The sequence below is a fragment of the Lampris incognitus genome, chromosome 8 (genome assembly GCF_029633865.1).
Source record: "Lampris incognitus isolate fLamInc1 chromosome 8, fLamInc1.hap2, whole genome shotgun sequence".
NCBI lineage: Eukaryota > Metazoa > Chordata > Actinopteri > Lampriformes > Lampridae > Lampris > Lampris incognitus.
This window is the reverse complement of record NC_079218.1, coordinates 49,454,444-49,472,020: the sequence shown is the minus strand read 5'-3', so window position 1 is coordinate 49,472,020 and position 17,577 is coordinate 49,454,444. Positions and strand designations below refer to the sequence as shown.

Here is a 17,577-nt window from a genome sequence, read left to right as displayed (position 1 = left end):
CATATTCTGTTTTGTTACACATATCTGAAAGTTACTGCATAAGAATTCTGTTTTGTTAACTATATCTAAGTTACAATTGAAAGCTCTTATTTTTGCCCCAAAGAGTGAATAAATGCTATAATGCAATTTAAAATGCAGTTTCTACTGTTTCTACCAAATTGCAACCCCCCTCCCCCAAGATCAGGTGGAGGGGGTCCTCAGGGTAGATCAGAAATACGCAGGGGGGGTCCAGGACCCCAAAAAGGTTGAGAACCACTGCCCTAGAGAAGGTGGGGGGGGGGTCACTTGCCGGTGTGTGGAAGGGAATACTGTAGCCCCATCTAGAGGTTTAATGCAGATCCCAGCTTTATAAAGCAAATTTGAATTTAGGAGAGAGAACAAAAGCCCCCTGGGCGGCGTGGATAACGTTTTAATGGAGATTGCTTCATGATGTGTGCTGCCACCAAGTCCCCAAATAAGCAGAACGAGAGGAAAATCAATACCAAAGGACGAGTTGGGAGGCGGAAAGGTGGGTGTTGATCTAAATGGCCAATCATACTTGGTCACTGGATAACTATTTATCTGAAGAGCATCAGGCCGCTCAGTGATTTTGCTCTTTCTCCTGTTGAATTGCTGCCCATCCAAAGTCATAAACATGGTAAGGGGACTCGGCCTTTACGCCTGCCATCGCTGCTCCTCCGGGGGGGGGGGGGGGGGGGGGGACGTTGTTCGGTGCCTTAACTCAGTAACTTGTGCAACTGGTTATTTGTCGGTGGTCACAGAACAAGCTGGAATTTGCTGATCACAGATGAATAGACTGTGAAGTTGGTCTTTCTGGGGTTACCTGGCAAGCTGTTGTCGATGTCTTACAATGACTCATGTCTTTTGCTTTGCAGACGTCCTACACAGATAAAAAAGAGAAGGTAAGACAAGACAACATCTGCAACCGCACACACAATCTGGGCAGCAGCATTTAACAAGCATGTAACTGTACACCTGCAATCTTTTCTTCTTTCTTTTTTTTGTGAGTAGCTTTGATGAGAATGCATGTTCCACAATGCATATTATCACCGGTGACTAAATGCCGCGAGACAGAAATAAACCACTGCACAAATCTGCAGAAAGCCACGCCGCCTTTAATTATTTGCCGGAAACAGCATGTCAAACAAACTCGTCCAAATCTGTTGAAAAGTGATACAGAAAGCAAATCAAACGTTAAAACGCTGCAATAATTTCCACTTTTTTTGCCTTTAGCCTGAAAGAGGAAAGTTTGTCAGATTTCATCATGTGACCTTCTGGGTGGGCAATGCCAAACAGGTCAGTATCCAATCACTGCCCCGTCTGTCCTGGACTTAAAGCTCGAGTCTGCACTGATTATCGGTGTGGTTTTTTTTATATATAGATTATAACAATAGTAAAATGATGTTATCTACTAGTTGAAGTTATAATATCATATGCTTATTGCCAAACTCCAGTGCTCCGTGTGGGGAAATGAGAACATTGTAAGGAACAGGCCCCATTGTAAATGTAAATGCAACAAAGGAAAATAGAGTGATCGAGTGACGTTTTACGGTCCTCGTAATGCAACGTAAGTTCTCAGCTGGTCAAAAGAGGATTCCTGCAGGGCCAATCTTTGACAGGGGGGGAAGTTTTGCTGCCGTTTGCCATTCACATATTTACAAATGAGTTACTGTGCAATGGCGCACGTTTGATTAAATGTTAACCACGCAAAGGTTCTGTTTAGCAGAAGAAAACTTGGAACGAAAGTCTGAAAATCATATGAAGGGTACAAACACGTTTCTTCTGGGATCTTTTGTCATTTGTAACTTGTCTTTTTCGTCAGTTGGATGTTGACCCTGGCTTCTGACCAGCCATGTACGAAGGAATACAGCATAGGTACACAGGCAAACCACTGATGTAGATAGAAACACCATGAATCTCAGATAATACGCTATAATAAGATATACTGGGCGGCACGGTGGTGCAATGGTTAGCACTGTCGCCTCACAGCAAGAATGTCCTGGGTTTGACCCCGGGGTTGTCCAACCTCGGGGGTCATCCCAGGTCGTGCTCTGTGTGGAGTTTGCACGCTCCCCCCGTGTCTGCGGTGGGTTTTCTCCGGTCGCTCGGGTTTCCTCCCACCATCAAAAAGACCTGCATGTTAGGGTCAGTACTCCTGTCTGTGCCCCTGACCGAGGCCTGGCGAGAGGAACTGGAGTTGGTCCCCGGGGGCTGCACGGCGGCCGCCCACTGCTGCTAGCTACACAGCTAGCATGGGTTAAATGCAGAGCGTAATTTCCCCACGGGGGCTAATAAAGTACATCAACATGTTAAAAAAATACTTCAATTTTGACCTTCTTTGATACCTACAGGTCAGTTGGCAGGTCACTGCAGAGTAGGTAACCTTCCCTCACAGGGGAACTGTTATGATGTGACAGTTCTGACGATGCAGACAAGCAGGGGTGAAAATCTGATGTCGACTTTGGAGGGGGACCATTACATGACATTTTCTCAAGCGCAATTCCCGAAAGTAGTGCTGTAACCAGGGGCGAAATATTGGGGGGGGGGGTATATTATATTTTTCCCAGGATGGGGGGAGGGGTCGTGCCCCCCCCAGGGATTTCTGCCTATGCAGACAAGACTGTATGCACACTGAAAAAGATAAACCGCTCTGATCATCCATCCATCCATTATCCAAACTGCTTATCCTGCTCTCAGGGGTGACCCTATGACCCTTATGCAACACATGCCCACATCCTCCTCATGATTAACACCGTCCACTCGTTTCCTAGGCAGCCGTGTTCTACTGTGATAAGATGGGCTTCGAGCCCATGGCCTACAAGGGTTTGGAGACGGGCAGCAGAGAAGTGGTGTCCCACGTCATCAGACAGGACAAGGTGTGCAGCTCATACATCCCATGCCGTGGCAAAGCCCTGCTACATGCTCGAACGTACACCCAGTACCGAACAAGTCCAGCGAATAACTCGAGACCCTCTTCTTACTTCACAGATAGTCTTCGTATTTCAGTCTCCCCTGAATCCAGGAAACGAAGGCAAGTCCTCCTTTCGAAAACGACTTCGGAACAACTTATGTGACAAAGAAACACTATCTGTGTGTTGTGTGTTTGTGTTCATGATGGCTATATTCCCTCCCCCCCCTAAGAGTTTGGAGAACACCTGATGAAACATGGGGACGGGGTGAAGGACATTGCTTTCCAAGTGGAAGACTGTGACTACTTGATCAAGGTAACAGTGATGACGAGGAGCTTTGGTGGATGTTATGTAAAGATGTGTGCTATCTAACATATTCTGCCTGACTTCTTCTTCTTCTTCTTTTGGCTGCTCCCGTTAGGGGGCGCCACAGCGGATCATCCGTCTCCATCTCTTCCTGTCCTCTGCGTCTTCCTCTGTCACGCCAGCCACCTGCATGTCCTCCCTCACCACATCCATAAACCTCCTCTCTGGCCTTCCTCTTCTCCTCTTCCCTGGCAGCTCCATCTTCAGCATCCTTCTCCCAATATACCCAGCATCTCTCCTCCACACATGTCCAAGCCATCTCAATCTTGTCTCTCTTACTTTGTCTCCAAACCGTCCAACCTGAGCTGTCCCTCTAATATACTGGTTCCTAATCCTGTCCTTCTTCATCACTCCCAATGAAAATCTTGTCATCTTCATCTCTGCCTGCTATCTCTTTGTCACAAAAGGCAAACGAGGACACATGCATGTGCTATGCAGGGGACTGGGTCACAGTTCAGTTTAGCAGAACGTGCTAGTTTGTGTGTGTCTTTGTGTCTCTCTCGCCCTGTGTGTGTGTGTGTGTGTGTGTGTGTGTCTCTCACTCTGTGTGTGTGTCTGTGTGTCTTTTTGTGTCTTTGTTTCTCTCTCACTCTATGTGTGCCTGTGTGTGTGTCTTTGTGTCTGTCTCGCTGTGTCAATATGTGTGTGCCTCACTCTGTGTGTGTGTCTTTGTGTGTGTTTTTGTGTCTCTTGCTGTGTGTCTTTGTATCTCTCTCGCTGTGTGTGTGTCTCTGTGCATCTCACTCTATGTGTGTCTTTGTCTTTGTGTCTCTCTTGCTCTGTGTGTGTCTTTGTATCTCTGTCGCTCTGTGTGTGTCTTTGTGTCTCTCTCGCTCTGTGTGTGTCTTTGTGTCTCTCTCGCTCTGTGTGTCTTTGTGTCTCTCTCGCTCTGTGTGTGTCTTTGTGTCTCTCTCGCTCTGTGTGTGTCTGTGTCTCTCTCGCTCTGTGTGTTTTTGTGTCTCTCTCGCTCTGTGTGTGTCTTTGTATCTCTCTCGCTCTGTGTGTGTCTTTGTGTCTCTCTCGCTCTGTGTGTCTTTGTGTCTCTCTCGCTCTGTGTTTGTCTTTGTGTCTCTCTCGCTCTGTGTGTGTCTTTGTGTCTCTCTCGCTCTGTGTGTCTTTGTGTCTCTCTCGCTCTGTGTGTGTCTTTGTGTCTCTCTCGCTCTGTGTGTGTCTTTGTGTCTCTCTCGCTCTGTGTCTTTGTGTCTCTCTCGCTCTGTGTGTGTCTTTGTATCTCTCTCGCTCTGTGTGTGTCTTTGTGTCTCTCTCGCTCTGTCTTTGTGTCTCTCTCGCTCTGTGTGTGTCTTTGTGTCTCTCTTGCTCTGTGTGTGTCTTTGTGTCTCTCTCGCTCTGTGTGTGTGTCTTTGTGTCTCTCTCGCTCTGTGTGTGTCTTTGTGTCTCTCGCTCTGTGTGTGTCTTTGTGTCTGTCTTGCTCTGTGCGTGTCTTTGTGTCTGTCTTGCTCTGTGTGTGTGTCTTTGTGTCTCTCTCGCTCTGTGTCTTTGTGTCTCTCTCGCTCTGTGTGTCTTTGTGTCTGTCTTGCTCTGTGCGTGTCTTCGTGTCTCTCTCGCTCTGTGTGTGTCTTTGTGTCTCTCTCGCTCTGTGTGTGTGTCTTTGTATCTCTCTCGCTCTGTGTGTCTTTGTATCTCTCTCGCTCTGTGTGTCTTTGTATCTCTCTCGCTCTGTGTGTCTTTGTGTCTCTCTCGCTCTGTGTGTCTTTGTGTCTCTCTCGCTCTGTGTGTCTTTGTGTCTCTCTCGCTCTGTGTGTCTTTGTATCTCTCTCGCTCTGTGTGTCTTTGTATCTCTCTCGCTCTGTGTGTGTCTCTGTGTCTCTCTCGCTCTGTGTGTCTTTGTATCTCTCTCGCTCTGTGTGTCTTTGTATCTCTCTCGCTCTGTGTGTCTTTGTATCTCTCTCGCTCTGTGTGTCTTTGTGTCTCTCTCGCTCTGTGTGTCTTTGTGTCTCTCTCGCTCTGTGTGTCTTTGTATCTCTCTCGCTCTGTGTGTGTCTTTGTATCTCTCTCGCTCTGTGTGTCTTTGTGTCTCTCTCGCTCTGTGTGTCTTTGTGTCTCTCTCGCTCTGTGTGTCTTTGTGTCTCTCTCGCTCTGTGTGTGTCTTTGTGTCTCTCTCGCTCTGTGTGTGTGTCTTTGTGTCTCTCTCGCTCTCTGTGTGTTTTTGTGTCTCTCTCGCTCTGTGTGTCTTTGTGTCTCTCGCTCTGTGTGTGTCTTTGTGTCTCTCTCGCTCTGTGTGTGTCTTTGTGTCTCTCGCTCTGTGTGTGTCTTTGTGTCTCTCTCGCTCTGTGTGTGTCTTTGTGTCTCTCTCGCTCTGTGTGTCTTTGTGTCTCTCTCGCTCTGTGTGTGTCTTTGTGTCTCTCTCGCTCTGTGTGTGTCTTTGTGTCTCCCTCGCTCTGTGTGTGTCTTTGTGTCTCCCTCGCTCTGTGTGTGTGTCTTTGTATCTCTCGCTCTGTGTGTCTCACTGTGTGTGTGTCTTTGTATCTCTCGCTCTGTGTGTCTCACTGTGTGTGTGTGTGTGTGTGTTTGTGTGTGCGTGCTCTCCAGCATGTGTGTTTGTGAACTAGCGGTTAGAAATAAGGCCTTGTGACGGTTGTTTTCCTCAGCCAAGGTCAGACGGGTGGTGGGGGGGATGGGGGGTGGGGGTCAGACGGGGGGGGGGGGTCAGCCGGCCGGGGGGGGGGGGGGGGGTCGCAGGTCTACTGGAGAGCTATCTCTGAAGTACTGCACACAGAGCCAACATTGCGTCACGCATTTAAAGCAAATAGCGACGGTTTCCTATCTCGTTCCAAATACCAATCCACCGACAGACGGCGAAGGAGCGGGGGGCGGTGGTCGTCAGAGAACCCTGGGTGGAGCAGGACCCCTCCGGGGCCGTCAAGTATGCCGTCGTTCAAACGGTGAGTCGGGGGGTGGGGGGTGGGGGTGGTGGTGGTGGTGGCAGGGGGCACGTTTTAAAGACCTACGTAAATCAGCGTGTAACATGTCGAGTGAGTTAACGTCCGGCTGTCCGTCCCCAGTATGGAGACACGACACATACGCTCGTGGAGTACCTGGGACCCTACAAAGGTCGGTTTCTACCGGGCTACAAAGAGCCGCTTTTCAGGGACCCTCTGCTACCCAAACTGTGAGTGTTTATGACCTATCCAACACGTGTACTGTTATGATTCACCGCTTGTTTATGGTAATGTGTTTTTTTTTACTAAAACAACAAACAACAACAACAACACGGGACAACCTAACAGAGCTAGAAGCACAGCATCTCCATCCATGTCGCCCAGTAAGGGTGCAGGTGGGCTTTCGGAGCGCCCTCCATGGGACAGCTCGGCGTTGAGTTGGGGTCCGGGTGTCCTACAGCCCACGTGACCGTCAGCCGGACACGTCAGTCATTCACAAGACACCTGTATGAGCAGCATCGGTTGGTGTCCTCGCTGAGTCCACATGTCCTCCCAGAAAGCAGAAACACTCGGTCGTTTCCTCTCATGCACTTCCGGACACGAAATGGAACGAAACGTGGTTTCCCCCAGGCCTCGGCAGTGCAACACAAAGACAAGAACACACATCCAAACCACACGAACACATCTACACAAACTAACATATATATCTACACTAACACATCTACACAAACTAACATATATATCTACACTAACACATCTACACAAATTAACATATATATCTACACTAACACATCTACACAAATTAACATATATATCTACACTAACACATCTACACAAACTAACATATATATCTACACTAACACATCTACACAAACTAACACATATATCCAAACTAACACATATATCCAAACTAACACATATATCCAAACTAACACATATATCCAAACTAACACACATATCCAAACTAACACATATATCCACACTAACACATATATCCAAACTAACACACATATCCAAACTAACACATATATCCAAACTAACACATATATCCAAACTAACACATATATCCAAACTAACACATATATCCAAACTAACACACATATCCAAACTAACACATATATCCACACTAACACATATATCCACACTAACACATATATCCACACTAACACATATATCCAAACTAACACATATATCCACACTAACACATATATCCAAACTAACACATATATCCAAACTAACACATATATCCAAACTAACACATATATCCACACTAACACATATATCCACACTAACACATATATCCAAACTAACACATATATCCAAACTAACACATATATCCACACTAACACATATATCCAAACTAACACATATATCCACACTAACACATATATCCACACTAACACATATATCCACACTAACACATATATCCAAACTAACACATATATCCAAACTAACACATATATCCAAACTAACACATATATCCAAACTAACACATATATCCACACTAACACATATATCTAAACTAACACATATATCCACACTAACACATATATCCAAACTAACACATATATCCACACTAACACATATATCTAAACTAACACATATATCCAAACTAACACATATATCCAAACTAACACATCTACACAAACTAACACATATATCCACACTAACACATATATCCAAACTAACACATATATCCAAACTAACACATCTACACAAACTAACACATCTACACAAACTAACACATATATCCACACTAACACATATATCCAAACTAACACATATATCCACACTAACACATATATCCACACTAACACATATATCTAAACGAAGGCCAGCCAGGATGACTGTCGGAGCTGCCGGTCTGCATGGGCTAGCAGTTAGCTTAGCCTGCCCCGCTTCCGCTTCCTGTCAGACCGCTCTCAGTGTTACCTCTTCGGGCGCAGCTCCAGGCAAGGCCGTGGTCCCCGGGCCCACAGGAGGCGGCAGACCGGGCTCTCCCAGCCGATCCAGCGCACTGCTCCCTGCCATCAAACGAAGGCAAACTTAGACGCAGACGTGGACAAAGACGCAAACATGAATCCGTGCCGCCATCTTCCCACGCCCGGAACGATACATTGACATGAAAAGGAGCTAACTCAGCCGCTTCCTCGTTGTTTGCTGGTCCACCTTCAAAAGAAAAGAAAAAAGGATTGCACGGCTTTAGATTTGAAATATTAGCATAACAACAACTCGGTCCCCTGTGAGTCTCTATGAATGATCCCATCATGTCCCCGCTGCTATGAGCTGCCTGCCACTCTGGAGGTAAACGTGGCCTTCGGGCCTCCGGCCTTGTGACCCCATGTGGAGTAAGGCCTTGTGTCCACCAGAGAGAGACCCCCTCCAGAGAGCCACCCCACCGGTGTGGGTGCTGGTGCTGAAGCTCGGGCGTGGGTGGCTCTTTGTGCGACGCAGGACCGGAGAGGAGAGCAGATGCTCGACAGAAGATGCTACACAACGAGACAAGTTTTACAATAGCGGAAATGTGCCCCGCTTTCCCTTCGCTCGTGTTGTCACGATATACAAAACCCATATTAAATCAACAAGGGTGTCGTCAACACTATTTGTTGATTCATTTGGATTTGTTTGCTTTTATTTCTCCTCTCTGGCCCCGCCCCTCACCCGTTCCCATTGGTCGATGGAGACTGGAGGGGGACAGTGACGAGCTGCGGTTTCGGCAAACGGGAAAACGACTTCGGCCTCGGGGCGAGGCGGGGTGGTCACAGGGCAGGCTCGAAAAAAGAGGTCGGGTCCTTGCATTGGGTCGAGGCCTTCCCATAGGAGACGGTCCCAAACGTACGGGCGGCGCCCTTTTTACAGGTCCCCGGCGGACACGCGGGGCCCCAAATTCGCTGAGTACGAAGTCACAAATCTCTTAAGTTCCGGTGCTCACGAACAGCAACGTTGTGGCCTGTGCGGCCTCGCTGTAATCTACACAATCTGTGGTAGCCGTGGTAACGTAGTCTAACCACATGTGACTCACACTTCGTGCTCGCTTTAGGGAACGGCGGTGCAGAAACGCCATACTTTCCCCCTGTTTTCTCTGTGCAGTCCACCCGCAGGTCTGGCCTTCATCGATCACGTTGTGGGAAACCAGCCAGATGATCAGATGGTGCCAGTGTCGGACTGGTAAGCACACCCCCCCTCCTCCTCCCTCCCTCCCTCCCTCCCCCCCTCCCCAGCCGCCTGCCCACACATGGCTGGCACAGCAAACACAACGGGGCAAAAGGACAAGCAAACATGCCCCAGGTTACTCCAGTCGATCCACCCAGACGTGCTGAAAGCCAGGGAGGGTACCAGAAGCATTGAAACGTAGGCCCTAATTAAGTACTGATAGTCCATAAAACTGATATAGCAATTTATTTTTCCAACTAACTCTTTGTGGTGCAGTATTTATATATATATATATATATATATATATATATATATATATATATATATCAACACAGATACAGGAACAACACCATTGACGGTTTTGGAAAAAAACGTTATATATATATATATATATATATATATATATATATATATATATATATATACTAGAAGAACCCCGCTACAATGTAGCGGTACCCCACTTCAAGTGGGGGGTGGAAAGGGGCTAAATGGCAAGCAGTAGACGATGGTCACCGAGCATATTTCACATACATGACATTGCATACACAATAACATTAAAGGGGGAGAGGGTCACATTTTCCAGGTTAAGGGGGGGGGGGTCCCAGAAAAACATGTTAGGTGAAAAAATCAAAAATGCTCAGAATCATCTGAAATGCCGAGAAAAGTGGTTTTTAGCGATTTTTTAGAAAAATGCATATTTTGCATATTTATGCATAATTATGCATAATTTTAATTGTCTGGGATTTTCCCCTTACTCTCTGAGACAATACCTACCACCTCCAAAAAAAGAATTAGGATCATAAGTGCTTTAGTTTTCGGTCCCGCTATCTACACTAACACCACACACACACACATTACGAAAATATATGAGTAGATAAATATACATATATATATATATATATATAGAGAGAGAGAGAGAGAGAGAGAGAGAGAGAGAGAGAGAGAGAGAGAGAGAGAGAGAGAGACCTCCACTTCCACCTACAGTCTCGGCCCTTCAGTGAGAAAAGCTCATGTCTACATAGCCTCCTCATAGCCTCCTCATAGCCTCCTCATAGCCTCCTCATAGCCTCCTCATAGCCTCCTCATAGCCTCCTCATAGCCTCCTCATAGCCTCCTCATAGCCTCCTTGTTTCGGGTTGTTTTTGCACGACAGGGCTGCTTGCAAGGCCATACGAACAGTTTCTGGCACATAAAGCCACGACATCCCCGAGAGGAAAGGAGGTGCACTTCAGCCTGCCCCACATGAGGCACCGCTTCAGCTCATTGACCCCGTCGCCGGTTGTGGTTGTTTGCTTTAACCTTTTTCCTCGACTCGCTCGTCCCCACGAATTCCAGGTACCAGAAGTGTTTGATGTTCCACCGCTTCTGGTCAATAGATGACAAGCAGATCCACACCCAGTACAGCTCCCTCCGCTCCACCGTGATGACCAACTACGAGGAGACGATCAAAATGCCCATCAACGAGCCCGCGCCTGGGAAGAAGAAGTCACAGATCCAGGTCTGACTTTACCTCCACCCTCTCCATTACACCACCCGCTTTTATTCTCTCCGTTACACCACCACGCTTGCCCGGCGACAACCTCCCCCCCCAACAATGCGCTGCTGCTGTGTGTCGCCCTCTCTTGCAGGAGTACGTGGAGTACAACGGGGGGGCCGGGGTCCAGCACATCGCCCTGAACACGCCGGACATCATCCCGTCGGTGAGCCGCCCGGTCGCCATTAAACGAATGCCCTAGGGAGCGCTCGTTAACCCACGCTCGTCACCGAAAGGCAGTCCGGCTCCATCTTTACGCGGCCTCCTCCACCCGGCCGGGCCGCGGCAGGGTCTTAACTCCTCTTGTGTTTCCCGTTTTGTGTCTCGACAGATAGTGAACCTGCGAGCCCGCGGGGTAGAGTTCCTCTCAGCTCCGGATACGTATTACAAAAGCCTGCGGGAGAAACTCAAGACCGCCAAGATCCAGGTGAAGGAGGACCTGGACCGTTTACAGGTGAGGACGCATCTTCGGCACATTTTCAGTCTCGTCGCTGATGTTGCGCCACGCATTGATTCATTTGTTTCTGCTTGTTTCTGCCTGTGGGAAGGAATTGAAAATTTTGGTGGACTTCGACGACAAGGGCTACCTCCTTCAAATCTTCACCAAACCCGTGCAGGACAGGCCCACCCTTTTCCTGGAGGTCATCCAGAGGCAAAACCACTTTGTAAGTATTTCCAAAAAAACACGAAAAAGCCCAGCCAGCCAGGCACGTCTTGGTGCCGTCGCTGGGTTTTACAAGACCCGCCAAGCGAGGAAAGCCTCCCTTTCCTCATCACCCCCCCCCCCCCATTAAAGAGGCAGAGCGGGGCGGCCTCAACACCTGTTTGCTGCTCCCACCCAGCGCGAGAGCCCGGCTGGGGCCTGCTTGTGAAGGCCCAGTAAATCCATCACGCGTTCAGATTAAAAGGATCTCTGGATTGGGTTGCACCCCCCCCACCCAACCCCCCCACCCCCCGTGGCACTTAATTTATAACACCTAGCCCCATCCCGGCTTGTCGGGACAGGCCTCCCCTCGTCATTCTCAGGCACTTCGCCGGAGCCTGGCGGTGCGGGATCCCGTGTCTTGCGAGAAAAGCCAGAAGCTGAATCTCGGCCACGCCAAAGAGCCTTTCTCGAGCAACCGCCAACACTCGATCTTTTGATTAGCCGTGAAAATATTGACACGATTCATTTGGGAGCCCCCTCACCATTGCAGCTTCCCACCGGGGGCGGAGGACCCCTCTCCCCCCCCCCCCTAGAGGATTTCTCCATCGTCTATAATCCGACATCAAAGGAGGCTTAGGCTCTGAAACGGTGTCCGTGAGAAGGTCCCCCAGAGCCATGACAGGTGACATCGAAGAAGGCAGATCTCTGGGTAATTAGCCATCTGGGTCTGTGTGTTCTCTCTGCAGGGCTTCGGGGCGGGGAACTTCAAGTCTCTATTTGAGGCTATCGAGAAGGACCAGGACGCCAGGGGCAACCTCACGGCGCTGACACCGGAGGGACAGCCCAAAGCCTTCTACTGAGCGCTCAGCCTCCCGCCAAGCCAACACTTCACGCGGGTGCGGCTTTCACGGGCCCGGATCATCTAGACCACATTGTACACATGTTGTTGTATGCCTATACAGATTGTAACAGTCAGCCGGCGTTATCTGCTCCCATCAGCCCCTCCCCCCCCGTGCTCTGGTTTGGCCCTTTGCATAAAAGTCACGGTCGCACACTCTGGCACGCGGGGGGTGGGGGTGGGGTGGGGTGGGGGGGGGGATATGCACCGGAGGGCCCGATACGCCGTCTGACCTACTGCAACGTGCAACTGTGTCACACATGCAATAAACAGCTACCCATCTTCAAACGAGGCCTCGCAGGTCCGACACCCGACACAAATCTGCAAACAACGCATCAGCACTCACGGCACCGTCCACCTCTCATCGCCACCCGCAGAAATGTACGCGACACACAGATTTTTATTTCAAAATAATTTATTTGCATATAATTGGAATGAAGCCAGGCTGATACATCTGTGATGGCGCTGGTTAGTTTCATATAGACACACTCTATACAGAAACCCCCCGTTCTCAAAACCTGGACAGTATGGATAAATATATTAGTAAATAAATATATTAGTGATGTGTCACCATATTGAAATGTTCTATTATATATAAAATACAACACTATTTCATTTCTGTTTTTATCTTTCTCTTTTTTTGTACACAAAGTATCCAAAATATACTGACACATCCCATGACGTTTTGGAGGGACTGTACTCTATTAGAAAAGGCAGTTTCAGCTCAGTCTTGAAGAGAAAAAAAAATACAGAGGTGGGGGGGGGGGGAGAGAGAGAGAGGAGAGAGAGAGAGAGAGAGAGAGAGAGAGAGAGAGAGAGAGAGAGAGAGAGAGAGAGAGAGAGAGAGAGAGAATGAATGAATGGCATCGGCTATTCTGCCATGCTGTCGTTTAGTTTGGATGAATGTGGGATTGTTTCAGCTCGGTGGAAGCGTCGACGTTCTCTTTTTTCCGTAAGTTCAAAACCTTTTGAAGCCAAAGTGCTATATATACGTCATTCAGTCATTTTCAGCTCAGTCGAGGGGACCGTTCGGGGCACAATAAATAGCGGAGACGAGCGAACCCGATATCTTTGCTGGAGGACTGCTTGGAGACACATTCAGCGTGAGGTATTGGCATGAGAGGTTTCAGTTGGCGCTCCTCAGTTCTGACTCAAAACCGTCTTTCTTCTTCTTCGCCCCTAACACGCGCTTTCCCGACAGCCAACGCACTTCCCGAATAGTCCGAGACTCAAGGGAAGGGGATGGAGAGCGAATGCTAAGTTCTCTGTAGTCAAGGCTTTGCTTCTTTGGTTAGATGACGGAGAACTTGGTGGTTTTTGGATCAGGACCGGCCGGCACGTCGCCCCATCGTGAACGCGAGAAGGCACGTAGGGTATACAGATAGCATAGACTACTTCGAACCACCAGTCAGGCTTACCCAGCCAGGCCGTGGACTTCTAGGACATCCTGCTCGCTCCGCACCCGAGAGCTCTTTCCCACCACGAATGAAACTCCCGAAGAACGAGCTGGTCATGTGACCTGGCGTTCTGTAACGTGAGCAGTGTGAATGAAACTTATTTGGGAAGGCCTCCTTGAAATGAAACGGGGTGCCAGCTCCGTAGACAAAAGGCACTTTTCTTGGCAAGCTGCAGCGGCCACATTCTCTGTGTAAAGGCCGCCAACAGTGCCAGAGCGGCTAACGCGGAGCGCAGGAAACCGGGGAGCCCGCAGACAAAAGCCTGGAATCTGAGCTGTCAAGCCTCCGGAGGTGATCGTCCGTCTTTATTATGAGCATTATCAAAAAAAAAGCAGAAGCCACACCGGGTTTCTGCTTGAAGGCGGATCCTCCTTTAAATGCTTCCGAGCACAACATCGGGGAGAAACGACGCACATTTATCGCTCCATACTAATTTTTTGTTTTTTTCTTTAAGAATATGGGAATCATTTACCCTGACTGAACATGGATTCTCTATCTTTCCAGTGTTTGATGCTCCTCGGGCATTTTTGCCGCCCGTTAAAGTCAGAAATCATGGGAAAGTGCGGCTCGAGCACACTGAGCCGCCGCTGAACCGCTGCCAAGACAACACATGTCGTGGAAGTCTGCCTAGCATGGCTTTTCTCCAGTTATGGTTTTACATAGTCACTACGTCTTTTTCTTTATGGCTGCGATGATTAAAAGCACCTCAGCAGAGCTTTAACCGCTGGGAAGACGACAGGGGAAGCGTGTCCTTGTCGGAGGACGCGACACGGCACGGGGCTGGATGGGATGGGGGGGGGGAACTAGACAAGGATGACAGGGAACACGGTCAATGTTCTTCCTGAGCTCGACTCACACACTTGGTGCTCACCCCCTCGCTCTGCCTCCACCTGCAGCGCTGAGGTCAATGTAAGAAGTATCTACTGGCAAGAGAAATGACGAGAGGGGTAAAATAGCTTGCAATGACGATGACATAATTCAGTCAAACCAGTTCATTTTAAAGATGAAAATAAAAATTACAGACAAAAAAAAAAAAAAATGCGATGAAAACAGCTGCCATTATTGAAATAATGAATACAAGGCCCACGCCCCGGCTCTAAATGCTGGTTGTTTGAAGGGCTGAGGAGAGAACCATCCTCTCTGTTTGGACATTTGGATAAGTCAGACTGTCAAGAGGAGAACTTCTAGTTTCGTTTACAGGAGCTACATGGTTAAGGCGAAATATATTCAAATCACTACAGCAGTACCATTAAGGGCCCCATGTCTAGGACATATTTTGGAATCTGAGCTGAGGTAGGGTAGAGAGAAACGCTCTCGGCTGAGGCCGAAACTCAGCAAATGGAGACAAAAAAAAACAAAAAAAAATCAAACAAGCAAAATAAGTACCTCTAAAATAAGTCAAGTTCCTTTGTCTCTGAATGAGCAATGTAGAGAGGGAATCTCACTTCATGAGGGGGTCAGACCCTAAACAAGAACCGTTCGCTAGTCGTCACTAAGGCGCACGGGAAACTTGTGACGGCGTCGTGTCGATGGTGAAATACATTTTCCTAGAATCGACACGAAACGAGGCAAAACACAAAACAAAAAACAGACTTCCCCTTCGTGACGTGTGAGTTATTTCCTCAGCATCCCCCCCCCAGTCTCCAAACATCTCGTCTTTCTTTTTTTCTGAGACAAATCGATATGTAAAAATTTATGTGCGGTATTACGCTACCATTGCAGCATTGTGCCGGTTCACGGATGTGGATTTTCTGTGAAAGTTTGATAAATTTGCCCATTGATATCTGATTCAGTATCTTAACATGTTTTTTTTTCCCAGTAATAATAATAATAATAATAGAGTCTTGATATTAGGGAGAGGCAGGGGAACAGTCTGAACAAAGACGATGCTGTGGAATTATTCGGAAGATGTGAGAGAGAGAGAGAGAGAGAGAGAGAGAGAGAGAGAGAGAGAGATGGCCGATAATAGGCTTGTCCATTTCCGGCTCCTGTGTAGCAGCGTGATATTGGGGATGCGTCAAGTTTTCACACACCAGATTCCTCCTCTGATCCTGTGGACACAAAAACAGCCTCAGTTACCTCCCAAATACTCAGAAGAAAATGGACAACGCAGCACACATGTAATGTCACGGCTTCCGTCTGAGGCAGTTTTCATATTGGTGAAGGTGAAAGGAGGAGGTGTGGGACACCCACCCTGATTGTGTTGCAAAGTTTGGCAGTATAAGCGAACGTCCGTGTTGCGGTCGGCGTTGGGGCTGCGGTGGAAGCTGCAAGTCGGCCTGTCGATGGAGGCCACGGGCCCCAGGAGCTGGGGCTCCGAGTGAGCCTGCTGTACCCGCTTCGGCCACATCACGTGGGCCCCCCTGCAGTAGGACCAGTCTTCCATGCCTGCAGAGTCCAGAATGAGGGGCACGGGTAGCAGAGCAGGAGGCAAGTCAGGAGGGGGGCAACAATAGCCCGGGCCCTGATCGTAATGAATGTGGATGCTACAGTCATCCTGGAGGTCCAGGCTCTGGTGAAAACGAACTGAGGGGCCATCAAGCACACAACCAGCCAGCCGCCCGCTCCTCCTGTGGGGGTGTCCATGGCCCTGGTGGCAGCAGGCAGGTTGCATCTGTAGGGGGACTGGGGGCACCAGGACAGGAGGTCCTGGGTTTATGCTGGGGGCACTCTCTTGACCCTCTGACCCGGGACCGGGCCTCTCTGTAGGGACAGTCTTAGGGCACGGGCACGGGCTGTGCTTGAGGGGGCATTTGGAAGAGTCCTTCCCTAGAGCCGGGGCAACGGACCCCGTGGCAGCAGTGGCTCCCTGCTCCTCGTCGGAGCCCCTGCCCGGGCCCTGGCTGTGCTCCCCCTCCTCATAGTGATGGTGCCTGTGGCGGTGGAAGTGAATGTGGCTGAACACAGTCTGTGGCTGCTCTTCAGGGCAACCTGCTTTGTTCACCACAGAATCCAGAGACCTTGGCCGGGTATGAGCTCCGGCCTCCAGGCTGTTCCTGCGAGGGGCATGGCCGGGGCCTGGCCCACAGTACACAAACGGATCATAGTCACTACTCAGAGAGCTACGAAATGTGGACCAGCTGCCGTAGACTCCTTGCAAGGAAATGTCGGTGCAATTGAGCACCGAGTCGCTTGATGAGCCGTGGCACGGCCCCGAGCTGGAGTCACTGGCCGGCCCATCGGCCAAGTAGCCGCTGCGCTCGGTGCGATAGCTGCCACCAGAGCAGCTGCCCTCATCCTGCCGGCTGCGGGCTGTTGTGCCGCGGGCCTGTGGGGTGGAGGATGCTGTGTGTTGTAACCTGGAGCTGGAGGCGCTGCGCTGGGCCAGACAGGACGCTCGGTAGTTGTAGCAGGGGCGCCGGGGGGTGTAGTGGTGAGTAGAGGGCCGGCAGTTGGCTCCAAACCTGTTGGGCCTCCCTTCTGCAGGAAGGTGGTAGCCACAGCTGGGGCCAAGGGGCCTGCTGGTGAGGAAATGCAGCGTTTGGGTGTCGACAGGAGAGGAGCCGCTGTAGTGGCCGAGGGCAGGATAGGGCCCGGAGGGGCCCCGAGGGTAGTGGGGCCTCATGGAGAAGGGGATGATGTGCTGGGGGAAAGGATGGTTGTGTGTGCTGTTGTAAGGCTGGGGGTGGAGAAAGCCCTGGCTGTGCTCTGCCGTCTGCTGGAGTCTGTTTCTCTGGGGCTGGCGCTCCGCTCCTCCTGTGGAGCACAACCACA

The 17,577-nt window shown here is 49.5% G+C and overlaps 2 protein-coding genes across 2 annotated transcripts in view; one reads left to right on the top strand and one right to left on the bottom strand.

Annotated features, from left to right (window-relative positions):
* Positions 1 to 561: 561 nt before the first annotated feature.
* On the top strand, positions 562 to 13,140 carry hpda (4-hydroxyphenylpyruvate dioxygenase a). Its single transcript, XM_056284974.1, has 14 exons — positions 562 to 637; positions 876 to 902; positions 1,234 to 1,296; positions 2,772 to 2,876; positions 2,989 to 3,031; positions 3,142 to 3,224; positions 6,089 to 6,178; positions 6,299 to 6,405; positions 9,266 to 9,343; positions 10,664 to 10,826; positions 10,957 to 11,028; positions 11,194 to 11,316; positions 11,411 to 11,527; positions 12,255 to 13,140. Exons 1-14 carry the CDS (start codon positions 635 to 637, stop codon positions 12,366 to 12,368), a joined length of 1,188 nt encoding a protein of 395 aa, XP_056140949.1. The 5' UTR covers positions 562 to 634; the 3' UTR covers positions 12,369 to 13,140.
* A 2,663-nt stretch (positions 13,141 to 15,803) lies between these two features.
* Positions 15,804 to 17,577, bottom strand: part of LOC130117290 (E3 ubiquitin-protein ligase RNF43) — a 128,506-nt gene continuing 126,732 nt past the window's right edge. Inside the window, exons 8-9 of the mRNA XM_056285500.1 lie at positions 16,057 to 17,556; positions 15,804 to 15,914 (exon numbers count right to left, since the gene is read on the bottom strand). Coding sequence (XP_056141475.1) covers positions 15,889 to 15,914; positions 16,057 to 17,556 — 1,526 coding nt within the window. The 3' untranslated portion in view covers positions 15,804 to 15,888. The remainder of the gene's footprint in view (positions 15,915 to 16,056; positions 17,557 to 17,577) is intronic.